Source organism: Dreissena polymorpha, chromosome 16 (genome assembly GCF_020536995.1).
Source record: "Dreissena polymorpha isolate Duluth1 chromosome 16, UMN_Dpol_1.0, whole genome shotgun sequence".
NCBI classification, from domain to species: domain Eukaryota; kingdom Metazoa; phylum Mollusca; class Bivalvia; order Myida; family Dreissenidae; genus Dreissena; species Dreissena polymorpha.
The window spans coordinates 35402057-35420832 of NC_068370.1; the positions used below are offsets into that span (position 1 = coordinate 35402057).

An 18776-nucleotide genomic window follows, 5' to 3' on the forward strand; every position below is an offset into this window, starting at 1 on the left:
TCTGTTGTTGTCGTTGTATATTTTGATACTACGAGGATTGCATATATAAAGTAAAACATTCGTTCATTATGGTATGAGAGCGGATGGTCTAGTAGATAGAGTGGTTGACTTTTGCTCCATGATTCCAGGGGTCAGTGGTTCGAGCCCCGTTTAGGGTTACTTTTTTTAGAATACTTTAATGTATTATTGTTTTTTTTTACTGGAGATGTTTAGACCCAATGTTAACATTTATCAATATATAGCATTTAATGATAAACTTCAAAACATGCCAATATCTGCGAAAAGACCCCTTTAAAGCGTAACGTGCTAAATGAAAAGTAAAACATCACGTACCGCAAACATGTATTGCAACAAGTTATAACGCTACACACTGTTTACTGTGAATGTAACATTTGAACATATGACGAAATGTGACCATTGCATAATCATATAATAAATTATGTATAATTTTATTTAATTCTCATTTTTTAATAAATATGAAAACGAATATAAATCAAATTACATATAACCTAAAAGTTCTTCTTAATTTAGTCACTTAAGTGATCGTTCAACGTTAAATACTATAATTGAAGAACGCACTTCAAAGGATGTTGTCACCATCGTTTTCGTATGTAACATTTGAATGGTTTAGGCGAGGTGACTATTTTCACTTCCACGTCGCTGCTGCGCGGGTCGCAGATGCAACACGAGCCCGTGGCATCCCTGGCGGGAAAGATGTTCCACTTCTGGAGCATGTTGGCCATGTACAGAAACATCCGAGAGCGAGCCAGGCTCTCCCCGACACAGTGGCGCCGGCCCATTCCAAATATCACCCAGCTGAAAAAGCAGTACCATTTTAATAAACGTGATAGAGGCTTTGCGCTGCCTTTTTTTCACAACCGCATTCAAAAAAGACAAATTGGCATACGATTCCATATTCGCGCAACATGTATGATATGCAGGCGCATAAAAGGCTGGATTGAAGGGTGAGGGGGGGGGGGGGCATTTTTATTAACTGTCATAGGCTCCCTCAACTTTTCTTGACAAATTATTTTTATGTAAGATAAAAGAATGGGCTTCAGACTAGAAATGAGTCCATAAGACTCGGTTGCCTCCGTTAAATTTCACACGACACAAACACAGGTGGTTAGAGTGTGGCTATGATATTAATTAGTGATATTATCATTTTGATTGATAAATAATCATATTATAACGAAAAATAAACTTTTCTGAAAAAAAAACTATTTCACTATCATATATATATAGTTGATTTTTCGTTATAATATGATTATTTATCAATCAAAATGATAATTTCACGAATTAATATCAAAGCCACACAGCCACACGCTAAAGCTAACCAACTGTGGACACAAATATGACAAGCGTGACAGAAATGCCGTTAAATACATTTTCTCCGGCCAATATATGTATCCCGGAAAAAGCAACTTTTTGGAAAATCCCACTAATCTGCTGGTACAAATAAACATGACCCATTTATAATTCTCTCATAATCACACACCGCATAAACCGTTATTATTTAAAGTAAGCTATCATTGGTGGATTTAATGGACCAGCGTTGTTTGTACCGGGGTGATTAGTGAGGTTTTCTAAACTCGTGCTTTTCCGGGATCAGTCTATTATCTTGATATTATGATCAGTTGTGCCATTTTATTTCAATTTCAGTTGAATAACCGGGTAAGTTATTGGCCGGACAATGTAAGGTTGCCTTTTGAACAAGCAACATGTCTTGAATCGACACATCGTATTAGTTTTTTTTACCCGACACCTCTTCTCAACTTGGTGATCATGTGTGACAGTTAAGAACAAAATTAAGATAAAACCTGATACAGTTATAGGTAGATCACGAATATTATCGCGTATACATGCTCATCCGTCATTATCAAATAATGGTGCTTTACACTACAATTGTGTACTCGATTTTGCGTTTCGCGTTTCCGCTCCATTATGTATGATGATGCTACACACATTACAATTGATCATAAACCAATACTTGTGTGCTCACATTTATCATGTTTCATCGTAATGATAAAAAATAATGACGCAAATAAATAGTCACAGTTCAATATTTTATCAGAACACTTTTTATTGCGGTTCTTAATCAAATATTAAGCAATATATCAGGGAAATAAGTGGCAAATAGCGATTCTATCAGTATAGTCTACCGGGACATTACCTTTTTCTAAGTGGGTGTTCCATAGGTAGCAGGTTGCCTTCGTTGTCAAGGAAGCGTTCTGGCCGGAACGTCCAAGGATCACCCCAGATTTTCTGGTCATGGTGTACATACCACATGTTTGGAAATACCTGGGAAAAGGCAATGCAAACGAATCATGAAATTCAACTGAACGCGATTGCAATAAATAAAAGGCCTTAGTGTACTGAAAGGTATTTATGTACATAATGCATTAGGTTTTTATGTATTTCAAATGAATATAACACATCTCAACGCTTGTGTTGTTGAAAATAATACATGCTGTTATGTAGTATGCGAACTGAAATTAATAGTTTTTCAAGGCGAAGTACACGCTTGCAAACAAAATAAAGGTTTTTCGTACAAAAGTGTTCTTTTTTATATGAAATCCTTCAAAGTTGACATCTTCGTTTGCCAGATGAGCCATGACAACTCCTGTTGTCAAGTAACGCTGGCTCTCCATAGCAACCGCCTCTAACATGGGCATCTGGTTTCTGTCATTCAAGGTCGGTCGCCTGTTTCTTCCGACGACTCTGTCGAGTTCATTCTGTATTTTGAATTGGTATTCCAAATGGTGCATGAGGCAGAAAAACATGTTCGCCATAGCCGCTCTGGTGGTAATTAGACCTAAAAATGTCCACTTCTTTCATAAACAATAAGTGTGATCATTATATACTTGTATGAATGTGTATCTAATCATGAATATCATATCTGACTGAATGTATTGATCGTCGCGTATTATCCACATTATTTTTTTAGGTGAATGCATTAACATATCAAATAATTTGCTTTTCTTCCAACAATAAAATAAAACAATGTCTACATGAAAAGGCGTAGTCTTACTCGTATGGTCACTTTACAGCAATGATCAATTCATTAATGTCAAAAAAATTGAATACAATATCTGTTATGTGCCTTCAAATATTTTTTACCTGCCAACACTACGTCCGCAATCAACGCAAAGAGCATCTCGTCTGTAAAGAGTCGATCCTGCTTATTTTCCGATATCTCTTTGAGTTGTTCGTGAATTAGATAATCCATCAAGCCCCGAACTTTTCCTGGCATAAATGATTCCTGTAAAGAAACATGTATACGCCATACAGGGAACGCTTTTCAAATCGTATCTTGTGTACATATTCCCATGCATCCTAGCAAGTTTAACAATTGTAATGTGATGTATATTAGGCTATGTTACTAAATCGTATCTAACGTAACGATTCCAAATAAGCGACGTTTAACTAAGCGTATATAGTATCTAGTATTTATATTTATAACGTAACAAAAAGTCGTTTATCTAGTATGCGACTTTAATTTAAGCGTTTCTAGTGCAACAATTCATAATTTGCGACTTTTACTTAAGCGTTTCCAAGGGAAAGATTCCCCTGTATGCGACTTTTACTAAAGCGTTTATAGTGTGACGAGTCAAAATAAGGGACGCTCTTTAAATCGTATCTATAAATATTAAAGACGAAGCATTTTTGGCTAAGTATTATCACTAGTTCGTGCATACGTGCTGAAACAAGTCCGCTTTAGTAACGCATCGTACCTCGCATCATTACTTACAGAAGGAAATTACATCTACAAATAGTTGAGCATTTTTATTAGTGATTAATTATTGATACCTTTTGTCTCGTCAAAAATAAATCGATCAGCTGCTCCCGCATCCGTTCCAATTTCCGGCACGCAGATCCGTACGGTCCCGGGAGGTATTTGAGAAACGGAAAGAACTTCATAATGGTGTCGAATTTCGGAGTCCCAACGTAGTTTACCATCTCAATGTAATCCCAGAACAGCGACACGTGTTCGTTTGTTGCCCTCTTTTCGCCACACATCTAAACAGATGACAGTCAACTCATATACGTGGTAAAGACCTTTGTAATAGGCATATACTAGTAGTAGTTATTAACCCATTTATGCCTAGCGTCTAGAAAAAAGGTCTTGGCAAACAGCGTAGACCCAGATGACACGCCGCATGATGCGCCGTCTCATCTGGGTCTGCGCTGTTTGCTTGAAGGAATTTCTGTAAGAAATATTCTAAATATAGAAATAAATATACTAGACATCCCTAATTTTGGAAATAAATTGATCCAATGTAGAAGGATAGGAGATGATATGTACAACAGTTAATTGTTAAAACGCGTCAGTTTTAATTATTTCAATGATGTTAATACTATATAATATGTTCGGTCATAGCCTTAATATTAATATATACATCCCGGGCTTGTAACTTCCTATATACGGGTATATAGGGGTGTGCCGATTTTTTGGGGTATGTTTTTCGACTAAAATTATAGATCTAGATATGGGTATGGTTTTGAGCATCTAAGTATAGATATGGGTATTGAAATCAGAAATTTGCTTGTATATAAATGCATATAGATTTGAAAGTATAAGTATCAAAATGGGTATGATCAATGTCATTCTTGTATATAAATGGGTATCAATCAGTAGCGAGAAAGATTCAGAAACTTGACTGTTTTTATCTGTTGCTTGATCGACCAAGATGATACTGTGACGTCATATATTAACATTCGTCACATATTGAGTGACGAAATCGTTACATAATCTAAAATTGCCGGGAAAAGTGCAGTTACTGCAAATGATTTATGCAAATTGTGTCGGAATTAGACGACTGTCAAAATAACCGACTTTACGCTACATGTGTACACGGAATTATACTTTGTAATTGTGACATCTTGGATAATATAAATATATCAAAAAAATGTAGAAAATTTTGATTGTGTGGAATCATGAAATCGTTATCACCGGCTTTGAAAGTAAATTTAGAAAACATATTTAATTTCCGGTCATACTTAAATAGAGGATTTTATTAAAAGTTGAAAACATATTTACAATGGAGATTTCTATAACGATAGACGAATTTGAAAGTGACCAATCTGTTTTCGTTGACAGTTTAGATATATCTCTAGCTCAACTAAGAGAAACAATGTGTGAAGACGAACTAACTCTTCCTACACATTTCTGTTTATTTGTCTAAAAAAGGAGCAGAAATCACGCAAAAACAAGACAACAAAGTCAAATTGTCATTTTTGGGGGACAATATAGTACTGAAATGGGTCCGGTTTATCAAAATTCTTGTAGCTATTGAAATGGGTCCACTTTCTCAATGGTATCGTATACAAATGGGTTTGCTTTTTCAAAAATCTTGTATCAAAATGGGTCTTCTTTATCAGAGTTCCGGTATTTAAATGGAACATTTCGGAAGTCTCAGCGGGACACCCCTACCCTAAAATTTGGGAAGTTCCCCCCTCCCCCGGATATACATGTATAAACATAAACACATGTTTTATTGACCAATGTTAATTCAACTTTAAAAGTATTTACAAATATACAATGTTCTTTTCCGTTACAAATCTCATATAATGATCTTTTTATCTGGAAATATGACAAATATGTTTCGTAAATAAAAAGAAGACAAAAATTACCAGGACAGAAAGAAGATTCGATAATGAGTTTTCCAAAATAGGTAAAAACTCAAAAACTTCGTGGTCCTTATGCAGACGAACAACTTCCATCATGTCGGATATCTCCCTATTGATAATATCTTCAAACGCGGTGACACCATCCCCATAAGCTTTCAGACCCTTGGCGAAATGCTTCCTTAGCTGCGCGTGTCTTGGACTGTATCCGCGCTTGTTCATTATAAGCCCCTTGCTGCCGTACTGGAAATTCTCGCCGTAGAATGTCACCGGTCTGTCGTTAAGGAAACGCTTGTATCTCTCGTCCATGTATGCCTTCCTTATGAAGTCGGCGGTATTTAGAAACACGACGTGTTCATGCAACAGTCTCAGCTGCACGATATCTCCGAACTCCGCCGCATGTTTACTTGCAATGTTGTGAAGATTTCCAAGTTCGAATTCGAACAGAGATCCAAATAGTGGTATCCCCTTTGGTCCGGGTATTGGTATGCCATGTCCAGTATCATTAGCTTTGGATTTAAGCCAAATGAAAACATACAGCAGAACAGCACATATCCCTGATAATAACTCCACAAGCATGGCTATTCTGTCATTACTTTGTCGTTTTGCATTAAGTGTCAAAACCAGTGTAGTTTGTAACAAATAAATCAAACAAAATAGCGCACATGCTTAAATGCAGACAAACGATTATATCTGAACTTTAACGAGATCGCGCGATCAGCACATGTACACTCAACTAAAAGTGCACAGTGTGATTAAAAATCTACAACCTATACGATATGGCGCATACACAACTATAACTGCAATCGGGACTCCTCGGACAATTTCGCCATAACGGCGATCGTCGTGTAGCCCACACTCTGGATCAGCAGACGATTTATTTCATATTTACGGAGGAATCCGAGATAGCCGATGTATCACAATTGAACGGCGATCGACGGTGTGGTGTAGCCCACTGTCCGATGCGTTCAGATTGTGTCCGATGCGTTCAGATTGCTATAACTGGTTATGAACAGTTATCTCCCTTTGATTACCCATGAATTTCAAACAATTCTTTCTCAAACATTGTCCCGAAAGTAGATTCGAATGAATATACCCTTAACTTGCATTGGTTAATTTGATAGAAAGTCCCGTAAACCCTGTCCTCCTCAGTGTTTCGATATGAATAAAAATTAACCAATGTAACTCCTCGTGTGGATTTCCAAACATTCACCTCCAACAGGAATCGAAGTCTTAACATTCGCCATTGAACAAAGCACATTCCGGCATTAAAAGCTTGCTGACTATGTTATGAAATAAACTTACATTTTAATCGAATGTAATAGCTCATCACTGCAAAATGCAAATACAAGTAGTACCCGAACCGACAATGACCAATCCAACGAAATTGAATGGCCTCGTAAAGTAAACGTTTGAGTTGTTTAGTTTGTGGTATTAAACAAAAACATTTTGCGTTTGTATGATTCTTATTCTTCTGTTATTATTATTTACAAGCACTGTACAAGTTTCTTGGAAGGAATTGCTCTGTGTATTAATATTATCAAACGTATCCGTGGGTATAGCACTGTAAAGTAACATGACGCCCTTAAATAATCGAGAGGCTCGATGAACCGAAATGACTTCAGGCCACGACAAAATAGTGATTACGTTTGATAAAGAGTTAACTATTATTTCATTGTTTAAAATTACCCTACATCAGTCATTTATCTTATCAATATTGGAGGATATTGGTTAATTTTACTTTAACACATACACATGTTTATATTATTTTGCGAAACAAAATGCATACATGCAAAACATTGGGCTAAATACTCTTTTTTACGGTAATGGACAATAGAATAACAGGCGTAACAACTGTTCACACGTTTTCATGGATTGCGACACAGTTGAACATTATGTAGTCTCTTTGAAACGATACAAAAACTCTATAAATAATTATTTTAGCCGCGTTATATTTCAGAATATGTATTGAACATCGTGTGTAAAATAATAACCAGCTGTGCATGTACGCATTTATATATACTTCCTCGTTGGTAGCAATTACACCTTCCTCTTTATTTATAAAGGTAAACACCAATAAAAACCAAACGAATTCTAAGTACTGTATGTTGATGAATGCGTTATTATTTGATTTCACACTTTGCTAATTTATTGTTTATTGTTTAGCAGATCTACGCCTCTGTATTTATTGTATCACAATAGTTCGTAGTGTCCTGCTTTGCAACATATTATACAGTACATTCATATTGACATAATACCTATTTGTTTTGAGAAAAAAAAACAGTATTGATTTGACGACAAAGAAATCTTGATTTTACGACAAAGAAATCATGCTAACACAAATTCAAAACACAGCCTTAGTGTTGATCCTTTTTCAGTATTATACCCGGTGATTATACTAAAATGATTCGTCCAAGGTATCTCAATATGTGTGCAAGCATATCCCCGAGATCGCAAGGCGCTGTAAAATTCAAGAGACTGATCCTTTAAAAACGGGTCTTTCATGGCGCTTAGCAACAGAAACCGGGTATCAGCCAATGCGCGACGCTGTTTCTGCACTATATGAGTTGGAGAGGCGTTCATCCAGCCGTCATGGTCCTTTCCGAAGGTTGGTAGAAGGTAAACAGTTCGTAACAGTCTCTTCTGCAAGCACAGCAAGTCATAGACACCGGATATGGATATCACGCCCTGAAAACACGTCGAATAAAAATACATTATAGTATGCGACTATAGTAATATGTACAGTAAAGTACGAGGTGAAAAAGATGAAATGGTATTCAAATATTAAAATGATTACTTTCGAAATAAATATAGGTTAAAAGGGCATCAAGTAAAGTGAAGATTATGTTATCGACTGGTGATCGTTTAAAGGCCAGTCTAACCCACAAAATTTCAACGATTAATGCATGTATATACTGATAATAAAGTCATACCAATGAATATATTCAGAGCGCGTCACGGTAAGTTCGTACACATAACCTAACTGTTAATACTTCACCAATATATGTGCAGTAAGGTTATTATAATTCTTGTTTTACCGAAATATCCTTTGCTTTACACTCGAACGCCTGCAAGATCGTGTCGTCAAGAACTGTCCTCGTGACCAGATGGCCACCAGCAGAATGGCCCATCAAATACAGGCGGGAATGTGTCTTATGACAAACGTGTGTGGCCCATTTTACTGCCATGGCAACAGCAGTCGACTGGTGAAAACTGTTATGAATTCTTCGTTTCAATCTATTATGTGCAATTATTGTTTGACTGCAGACAAATGTAAGAACTGTTGCTAAAAGCAAACGAGTCTCAGGCGAACAGGACTGTTCTTGTATAAATAATGCACACGCTAAACACACTACACTGAGCGTCACTAACGCTGCCTTTAAATGCCTCGTTTGTCTTGACGTAAGTATATACAATGTTAATACATTAACGCAAAGTAGTACTGATAGAAGATATATTTTCAGGTAGTTTGTATCAGACCATTCAGGTGATATACAATTCCAATCCCCATGACTACCAACGGTCGATCTTAGAGAGAAATATGTCACAAGTATCGGTAAAGAAAGCACAGACGTCACAAAAACACACTGAAAGTATGATGCCATCATTTCAAATAAAAGGACGGGCATGACGACCTCCGTCAACGGGTAAGACACCAGGGCACACATAATGCCATTCTTCAATAAGGTGGTTCCAACATTCGCATACGTGCCAGTGAAATACTGGTTTAATGCTACCAGAAAGTTCACATCATGATACAGGTAATGACGCCACGCGTTCTTCCCGCCACGACGCCACCCTCCGCCATGAAAGAACAAAACAAGCGGCGCTGAAATATCGGATATGCTGCGACTATCTAACGTTGCTTCCTGTTTCTTTGATCGCTTCCTTGTCAGACATCCATCATTTTCCAATCTTGCAGACTCAGCAACTGCGCTACTGTATACTAATGATTCGTAATTCGATTCATCCAGCTTCAAGTTGACGTCATTCGGTAGATACAAATCCAGACAGTAGGATTCCTCGACGGTTCCTGGGATTCGACCGTAAACTATGTCTCTTAAAACTACCATAGTGCAATACGATATATCCGAAGATTCTATTATGAGTCAACGATAATAGGAGTTTACAAAAAATGCAAATTTCAGTTTTAGAAATTGGATGCAACACTTGTATTTATTTAAATAGGTCCTTTATACTCGATAGAAATGTTAACTTGGAGTCAGCATATGCAACACTGAATTCAATAGGTCATACATGAACGAGTTGCTTTTATCAGATGGTGATATAAGAAGACGGATTCCGATCTCTACTACATTGTATTTAGAACATGGTTATACAATCATGCCCGATAAAATTAGTTGTTGTTAACCCGATGGTAATACGAAGTTGGATTCATCTCTTTACCATAAATGTATACCCTTATTTAATTTGCTGATCGTTGTAATTCCAATAATAATCCGAAAATAGGTTTGTGATTAAACTCTGAATATTCCGCGTTGGTCACTCGTGTCGCTTCTAAGTTTTGAAGAAGCCATTAAACACACGAATTTTTGTTCAGTTTGAACTGTTATTATTAAGTATATACCGATCATATCCCAGTACGCACTCACATAGATCATTGCTTATCAATCTCTCGTTCCGTAATTTGCATATGCAAAATAATACAGATAACTCGACTTATTCATTGTACGTTAAGTAAGTTCCCCGTGTAAACAATCCGTACGGAATACTGACCTATATTCTCTATTTGCTAGACATAACAAGCAAATTAACATTGGGTCGATGCCCTGTGTCCTAGATATAGGAAAAGCTGATGAATATGTTCCGATTTTTAAGAACTTGTATTCTACTGACGTTGTTCGTTAAAACATGTTTAAAGCCATAACAATGTTAAACTAATATGTATTTTGAATCATTAAAATGTACAGTTAACATGAGACAACTACACGTTTTCACTATATTTCCATTAAATACGTTTCGTAAGATTTTATATAATTTCATTATAACATTCAATTGTTTCCGAAACTATTGTATATGTGTGTAAATAGCGTCTCAATTAAAAATATCGTTTATGTAATCTACGTACGAGATTCCTCGTGATACTCACGCACTCACAGGGTGATTAATACACGTTAAGATCATCTTGTTGAAACCGCACATAAGAGACCGGTTTAAGGCGCATATCTAATTATGGCTATCATACTGTCTATAATGTGTACAATATTTTCCCGTGGTGTTTAACAGGCGCATGAATAACTGTCGTCAAACCAGTACAACTATTTCAAATATCACTTGTTTATAAAGCAAGATTAATAAGCGAGTGAGTAATGGAACATTTTAGTTTAAAGAGCTGGCTTGGAATACGAACTGTAATCGCTAAACTTTGTACAGGTCTATTATTAACATTAATAACACGAAAGACATGATGTTATAACCATGGGAACGCCAGCTTTCCGCGGAGTTTTTCACCCACCAGAAGCAGTAAGAGGAATGTGTCCGTCCACACTGGCGTACTAACTCAGTCACTAATGTCGCGTTATTAAATGGAATCTTTTCCCCTGTTCTAAGCATACAATCTCCAACCAGCCTGTGAGTCAGACGGGAATTTATAAGCTTTTCTATTTGACAGTCACATAAAAACCCATTTGAGGAAACATTAACTTCATAGAACGTACACTTCGGAGAGTCTAATACAAAATTTAGCGAAACCAGTTCATTGTAGGAAACATCTAAATGAACAGGTAGGTGGTATTGAGAAAATGCCATGGAATCTATAGTTTGTATTCTGTTACCACTAAACAATAAACGTCTGGCCGAGACACCCTTTAAAGAATAGCTATCGATTGATGTAATTGAATTGAAAGACAAATCTAGTTCTTCCAACATATGCAACTGTCCTAAATAAGGAATATAATTTAAACCAGTTTTGCGCATTCGTAAAACACGTAAAGTACGTCGAACACTGTCGAACATTTTAACGTGAATTATCAACGGATTTTCGCTGATATCCAATGAAGCAAGCCCGTAATTTCCGATAAAAGAAAAGTTTGTTATCTCTGTTATTCCATTCAAAGAAATATCCAAATGTTCTAATTTTTTCAAACCGCTCAGTACGTCCGTCGGCGGGGACGTTAAAAAAGAATCGTGAAGCCGGAGTGACGTCAGCGAATCTTCTAATCCATAGAAGGCACCGGGTCGGAATGCGTCGAGTTGTCCCAGAAGATTCTTTGAAAGATCAAGCTCTTGTAGACAATGTAATTCAATGAAATCGCCATAACTGATAGCCGCTATATCATTTTCACTGAGGTTTAGCCTCCGTAACAGCGTCAACCGCTGTAACGCTTTGGGGACCTTCTTCAGAAAGTTTTGGCTAAGATCGATGTCCTGCAGGTGAACCAGTCCGATGAACGCATGGGGGTTGATGCGACGAATGCGACAGAGTGCTAGAGACAGCGTCACTAGCGAATGGATGTTGTTGTCCTGAAACAGGGCCGGGAGCATGTCCACTCCATACTCCATATTTCCGGACAAATCCAGTTCCTTCAGGGAGTTACTGTTGCGGATGAACTCCAATGACGTCACATTTTGCAGATTAAGGCCTATATCTCTGCCGATAAACGTTTCAATGCTCTTGATTTTAGTGCTAAATAGATCACTTTCGAGATAACTTCCCAGTGGGTTTCTACTGACATCTATTCTCGATATGTGAATGGAATTGCGAAAGTTTGACAGCGATAAAGCTGTCACGGAGTTGTTTCGAATGTTCACTGAATACAATTTCATTTCCTCTGGAAAGTCGAAAAATGGCAAGCTAAACAATCCTCTAGAAGAACAATCAACATAATGACGCTCCTCACGAACGCCTGACACGTAAACATTCCTCGTGAAGCACGTGCATACGCGATTGATTTCCTCCGGACATTTAAACATCAGCGCCGGACGTAGACAAAACACGAGAACCGCAAATGACGTAGCGTAGACTCCTCTGTCTAAGCATAGCTTCATCCTGGAGGCTGTCGAACTGTTGAATAACAAAGTATTCTTAGACTCAGACAGAACAATCTATACCTGCTCGCGGGATATTGGTGTTTAGAAGATAATAAGCGTACATCTAAGAAAACCCACATCATCGATAACCACTGAAAAACTCAGTGTAATGAATCTCTGCAGTATATCAAGCGCGAAAGATAAAAACGTTCACAGAAATAGATACCATTATACATAAAAAATAAACTATGACAATAGAACAGTAACCAATATGTGTGCATCAACAGACAAGACGTCTAAATCATACGATAATTAGCATACCTTTGTTAATCTAACAATCCCTTCTGTCAGACGTTATGCAAGAACACTGCCTGCAAAAAATGTTATCAATAGAAAAGAAGCGAGATACATTTTACATGAAAACATTTCGTTGAAACCTGGTTCTATTTAGCTCACCTGAGAAAAACGTGCTCAGGGTGAGCTTTTGTGATCACCATTTGTCCGTCGTTAGTCATCCGTCGTAACAATTTACCATTTGAAGACTAAGAGCTAAATTTGAACACAATCTCCAATGGGTCAGACTATTTATTTCCGTTATATCTCGCCCGAGGTTGAAACTGGGTCATGTTGGATCAAAACATATGAACCGAGGTTGAAACTGGGTCATGTGGGATCAAAACATATGAACCGAGGTTGAAACTGGGTCATGTGGGGTCAAAAACGATGTACTATGTAAAATTACAGAAAAAGCTTGTTAACAGATTTAGGCATATTTATAATCCAATCTTCATGAAACTTGGAAATAAAATTGACCCTGATAATATCGTTAAGAGTTCAAAACTGGGTATTGTAAGGTCAAAAACTAGGCTACCATGTCAAATTTAAGAAAATTCTCGTGAACAATCTTGAGATCACATGTATTTTCTAATCTTAAAGTAACTTAACCAGATCATTGCCCAAACTATAACTCGACCGAGTTCGAAATTGGATCACGTGGGGTTAAAAACTAGGTCATTTACTCCAATTAAAAGCTTATGCACACTCTAGAAATAACATATATTTCCAAATCTTCATGAAATTCTGTCAGAACATTTTCCTCAATGATATTTGGGATTAAACATTTTGTCACAAATTCAAATAAATGAAAAACGTGTGCACTTTCTAGAGGCCAATCTTTATCAAACTAGCAGAGAACATTGATTCAATGATATATTGCATGATTGCAAAACTGTCAGTGTGTTGTGGGTTAAAAAACTAGGTCATTAGATCAAGTTAAAGAATAAGAATATGGTCACTCTAGAAGTCATATTTGTATTTACAATGTTCATGAAACTTGCTTTGCATAAAATGTAATATGTAAAACAAAAACCTGGCTGCCAGGTGTGGTGGCGTTTCCTTATAAATCCATAGTGAACACTACCTGCACAGACCAGTTTAGCTCTTCATGTTCTTTGGTGAGCGCTCTGATCCTTATCGCCTCTTGTTTACTATTGTTCGCACAAAAGTAATGACCATAGGTCTGCCGACGATCTCCTGCTGTTGACCAGATGTGAGTAATGATAAGAATATATGTCTGCTAATAAATAACGCACTTGAATATAAGTAATGCCTCTATTTAACTGCGCAATTCACGTTGCGTTCGTGCTTTATACTTTGAAAATATATACATTTTTAGCTTCCATTAATTCAGTATACCTGTTGGTATTCCCGTTCCAGATGCCAATGTATTGTCGGGAATTAATTGCTCCACGTTTTATAATTGTTGACAATATGTGAATACTTATAAAAATGGTTATTGAAAAAATATGAACATCATTAATTGTTATTGGAATCGGTACACCAATACCTCCCCAATCCTGCTGAAAACTACCACATTCTTAGACTGGGCGGGTATATTATTTGAGAGAAAATTCAAAATGATATGTTAAGCAAATGTCAAGTTACACCCTTACATAACCACGGTGGGCATTCGAATATGATACATGGAGGTTAATTTGCTACCTGGAGGCTAAAGGCACATGATCCTGGAAGCTTAAAACAGATATACTTACCATAGAAAACTCATGTGACGAATTTAAGGAAAATGTCTGCGTCGCCGGTATCGTTATGGTGGTTGTGGCCGTAGTCATTGTGATGGTCCTGTTAGTCATCGTGGTGGTGGCGGTGGTGGTGATGAATGAGGTGTTCCCTTTTTTAAGTATTTTTGTGCAAGCCCTGATACATGTATTATTAAATGTAAGACATTACATCGAATATCCCGTAGAAAAACTGACGAAATTATTTGCCTTATCAAATAATGTTATTTTGATTGAACTAAAACCACCAATGTCAAAGTTGCGCTATATTTGTTTTAGCTTTCAAGAGCATATGCCATTAGCTTTCAGGCACAGCATGCGCTTCCAGGTTTCATTTACGGATGCCAACCATGGTGTTTTCGATAATGAGTTTTGAATTGAACATACAAACTTTCCCCTTACAGACGATCCGGCAGTTAATACTCCGCTGAACACGATTGTAATGATATCCATTAAGAGCATTATAATGTTGAGTATATTATGACATTAATTAACAAAACATCTCGTTGGTCTTAAGACTGTTGAACAAAAAACTATTCGTCAAACTTTACTTATGTGAGAACGCTTTGGTGATTGTTTTATTTCGATATTGACTACCCGTACCAGTAACTCTGATTTTATAGTCTGGTTTTAAACTATTTACATTGCACCAACAGCAATACCCGTAGCAATGAAGTTTCATTTCTGGCGCATACGCCGATATTCTTTATTCATACGTCTAGATCGCGTCAGGGACTCTCCGCTTTTGAACACGGGGCCCTGGCCTACTGAGAATGGCTCTTAACTCGCGACATGCATTAAGCGTTTCTTTCCTGTTAATATCATATACAGTAATAGCAATTCGTTTTTGGGACTTAACAGGGCTATGTATGATTGAAGATGCATCGCATTCTGGAGCTTATACCACGCGTGTATGGTCAGCCGAGTTACATGAAACGATACATTATCATCATCCAATCAAAAGCAAAAGTTTATTTTGCGCTGTATATCGCAGCTGCGTCTTAAAACAAGTCTCCATCTATTGAAAAGATAGCGGACGAAAATCGTAAAACGCACTTAACTGAATAACTGTATAATTAAACAAATATGGCAACAATTTTCCAAAAAAGATGCATAAGCAAGACTCAAAGGTTTCTAAAGAATGATATTTCAGAAGTACGAATAAAATTTCCACCCCGCGGAGTTAATGGAATCCGTTCGTTCTTGTTAATTATGGCACAGTGGCTCATCGCAGCACTAAAAATTCGGGGACCATTAACAGAACACACTTGCGAAACATGCAAAGGTATTCATAATGTTGGCTTGTAAATGGCATGAAGCAAGCGTTTGAAAAATATAAAACTACACATAAAAATAAAGATGAAGAATTGAAAGACTTGGTCCCTGGTCAAACAATTTTCAAACATATTTTATAATGGCATTATTAATTATAACACCTACTATAAATACTTCATCAAATCGGCCTTTCAGTGCATTAAACATAAAACAATTCATCACTTAAGTTATCTTTCATATGTGCAATATTATATGGACATAATATATACATGCCTACATGTTAAGCTTAATTTGGTATGTAAAATTTAGCTTTGTTAATGTTTTGTTTTTAGCTCACCTGAGCACAACGTGCTCATGGTGAGCTTTTGTGATCGCCTTTTGTCCGTCGTCCGTCGTGCGTCGTCAACATTTTGCCTTGTGAACACTCTAGAGGCCACATTTATTGTCTGATCTTCATGAAATTGGTCAGAACATTTGTCCCATTGATACCTCGACTGAGTTCGAAAATGGGTCATGCTGGGTCAAAAACTAGGTCACTAGGTCAAAAAAAAGAAAAACCTTGTGAACACTGTAGAAGTCACATTTGATGCACAATCTTCATGTAACTTTGTCAAAATGTTTGTCTAAATGATATGTTGGTTGAGTTCAAAAATGGTTCCGGTCCATTGAAAAACATGGCCGCCAGGGGGCGGGGCAGTATTCCTTATATGGCTATAGAGAAACCTTGTGAACACTCTAGAAGTCACAATTTTTGCCCAATCATCATAAAACTTGGTCAAAACATTGGTTTCATTGATATCTCGGACGAGTTCGAAAATGGTCCAGATCGGTGAAAAAACATGGCCGCCAAGGGGCGGGGCATTTTTCCTTAAATGGCTATGGTAAAACCTTGTTAACACTCTAGAGGCCACATTTATTGTCCAATCTTCATGACATTTTGTCAGAAGATTGGTCTGTATGATATCTTGGATGAGTTTGAAAATGGTTAGGTTTGCTTGAAAAATATGGCTGCCAAGGGGCGGGATATTTTTCCTTATTTGGCTATATATGGCTATAGTAAAACCTTGCGAACACTCTAGAGGCCACATTTATTGTCCGATCTTCATGAAACTTGGTCAGAAGATTCATCCCAATAATATCTTGGACAACTTAAAAAATGATGCCGGTTGGTTGAAAAACATGGCCGTCAGGGGGCGGGGCATTTTTCCTTATATGGCTATAGTAAAACCTTGTTAACACTCTAGAGGCCACATTTATTTTCCGATCTTCATTAAACTTGGTCAGAAGATTTGTCCTAATGATATCTTGGATGAGTTCGAAAATGGTTTCGGTTGCTTAAAAAACATGGCCACCAGGGCGCGGGGCATTTTTCCTAATATGGCTATATATCATGCTTTTGTAAAACCTTGTTAACACTCTAGAGGCCACATTTATTGTCCGATCATCATGAAACTCGGTCAGATGATTGTTCCAATGATATCTTGGATGAGTTCGAAAATGGTTCCGGTTGGTGGAAAAACATGGCCGCCAAGGGGGCGTGGCATTTTTCCTAAAAAAGCTATAATTAAACCTTGTTAACACTCTATGAGCCGTATTTATTGTACGATCATCATGAAACTTTGTCAGAAGATTTGTCCCAGTGATATTTTGGACATGTTCAAAAATGGTTCCAGTTGCTTGAAAAACATTGCCACCAATGGGCGGGGCATTTTTCCTTATATGGACTTATGAATCTTCATGAAACTTTGTCAGTATATTTGTTTAAATGATATCTTGGATGTGTATGAAAATGGTTCTGGTCTGTTGAAAAACGTGACTGCCAGGGTGTTCACTAGTCATGAAAGTTGGTAAGAACATTTTGTTCTAATGACATCTTGGGCTGCACAGAACAGGTTAGTTCCTTTGAATCTCAGGTGAGCGACTTTGGGCCTTTCAGGCCCTCTTGTTTGCATATGCGTTTTATATGAATGTTTGATTGTAACTATGTTTATATACACCCTACAAGTACTATTTCTTGCTACTATGTATGTAACATAAATGTTTGTATGTAACAATATAAATAGCAAAATAAAGTTGTGCACAAAAAATATTCGCAATTACTCATTAGAAGAAAGGGACTTAATATGCAAATAAGAATATTTCATTGTTAACCGCTAACATGTTTTGTGCTCTAGTGTAATGATATACACAAATGATAAGCGTTGCAGTGGTAAACTTGTATAAATGAGATATTCAGATAATTACATCGTACACGCCAGCACATGATTAATTTCGATCATTAACCCAGGCTAGTACATAATTGTAATGCTTAGTTACCACTCTCAATATTCGCATCACGATTTAAACCACCATCTTAACTAGCTTATGTGTGTGTTTGTAACAGAAGGATCGCAAAAGCAAAAGCGTAAGGCAAGTGTCGCATAAGCATTATTACACCTGAATGGTTTCTTTGAAGACGATAACCAATGACAAAAAAAAATACAAATAAAAACCAACATAAATAAGAATAATAAACAATCAGCACTTTTATCAACACTGACTAAAAATTTCAAATGTTGAACATTTCTATACTTAATAGTTCAAAATATTTATGTTTCCAAAAATATGAAATATTTTCTCACAATAATTCCGCATAGGTGCCAGACAAACTGTACAATTCACTTAACGATCAGCGAAACCCTGTTATTTCGAGTTGCATGGATCATTTGGTTCACCTTGCGTATTACACCTGTCTAAAAGCCTTCTTATAATCTCACATAAGCTGTTTATTACATCTCAAACAAAAACAGATGTGTTTTAAGCTTTTTC

At 36.9% G+C, this 18776-nt stretch overlaps 3 protein-coding genes across 4 annotated transcripts; all 3 read right to left on the minus strand.

Moving 5' to 3' along the window:
- Nucleotides 1-330: 330 nt before the first annotated feature.
- LOC127863018 (cytochrome P450 2C31-like) lies at nucleotides 331-6435 on the minus strand. The gene is made up of 6 exons (XM_052402364.1): nucleotides 5635-6435; nucleotides 3811-4020; nucleotides 3121-3262; nucleotides 2553-2815; nucleotides 2174-2301; nucleotides 331-816 (listed from the first exon to the last, which is right to left on the minus strand). Exons 1-6 carry the CDS (start codon nucleotides 6205-6207, stop codon nucleotides 594-596), a joined length of 1539 nt encoding a protein of 512 aa, XP_052258324.1. The 5' UTR covers nucleotides 6208-6435; the 3' UTR covers nucleotides 331-593.
- Nucleotides 6436-7560: 1125 nt separating this feature from the next.
- Nucleotides 7561-10728, minus strand: LOC127863019 (uncharacterized). The gene is made up of 2 exons (XM_052402365.1): nucleotides 8667-10728; nucleotides 7561-8316 (listed from the first exon to the last, which is right to left on the minus strand). Exons 1-2 carry the CDS (start codon nucleotides 9699-9701, stop codon nucleotides 7957-7959), a joined length of 1395 nt encoding a protein of 464 aa, XP_052258325.1. The 5' UTR covers nucleotides 9702-10728; the 3' UTR covers nucleotides 7561-7956.
- Nucleotides 10729-10958: 230 nt separating this feature from the next.
- LOC127863016 (leucine-rich repeats and immunoglobulin-like domains protein sma-10) lies at nucleotides 10959-13982 on the minus strand. Of its 2 annotated transcripts, none has more exons than XM_052402362.1 (2): nucleotides 13075-13982; nucleotides 10959-12652 (listed from the first exon to the last, which is right to left on the minus strand). In XM_052402362.1, the coding sequence occupies exons 1-2, from the start codon at nucleotides 13131-13133 to the stop codon at nucleotides 11008-11010; spliced, it is 1704 nt and encodes a 567-aa protein (XP_052258322.1). In that variant the 5' UTR covers nucleotides 13134-13982; the 3' UTR covers nucleotides 10959-11007. The 2 variants fall into 2 exon arrangements, with proteins under 2 accessions (XP_052258322.1, XP_052258323.1); XM_052402363.1 differs by lacking the exon at nucleotides 13075-13982 and adding an exon at nucleotides 12940-13001.
- Nucleotides 13983-18776: the final 4794 nt, after the last annotated feature.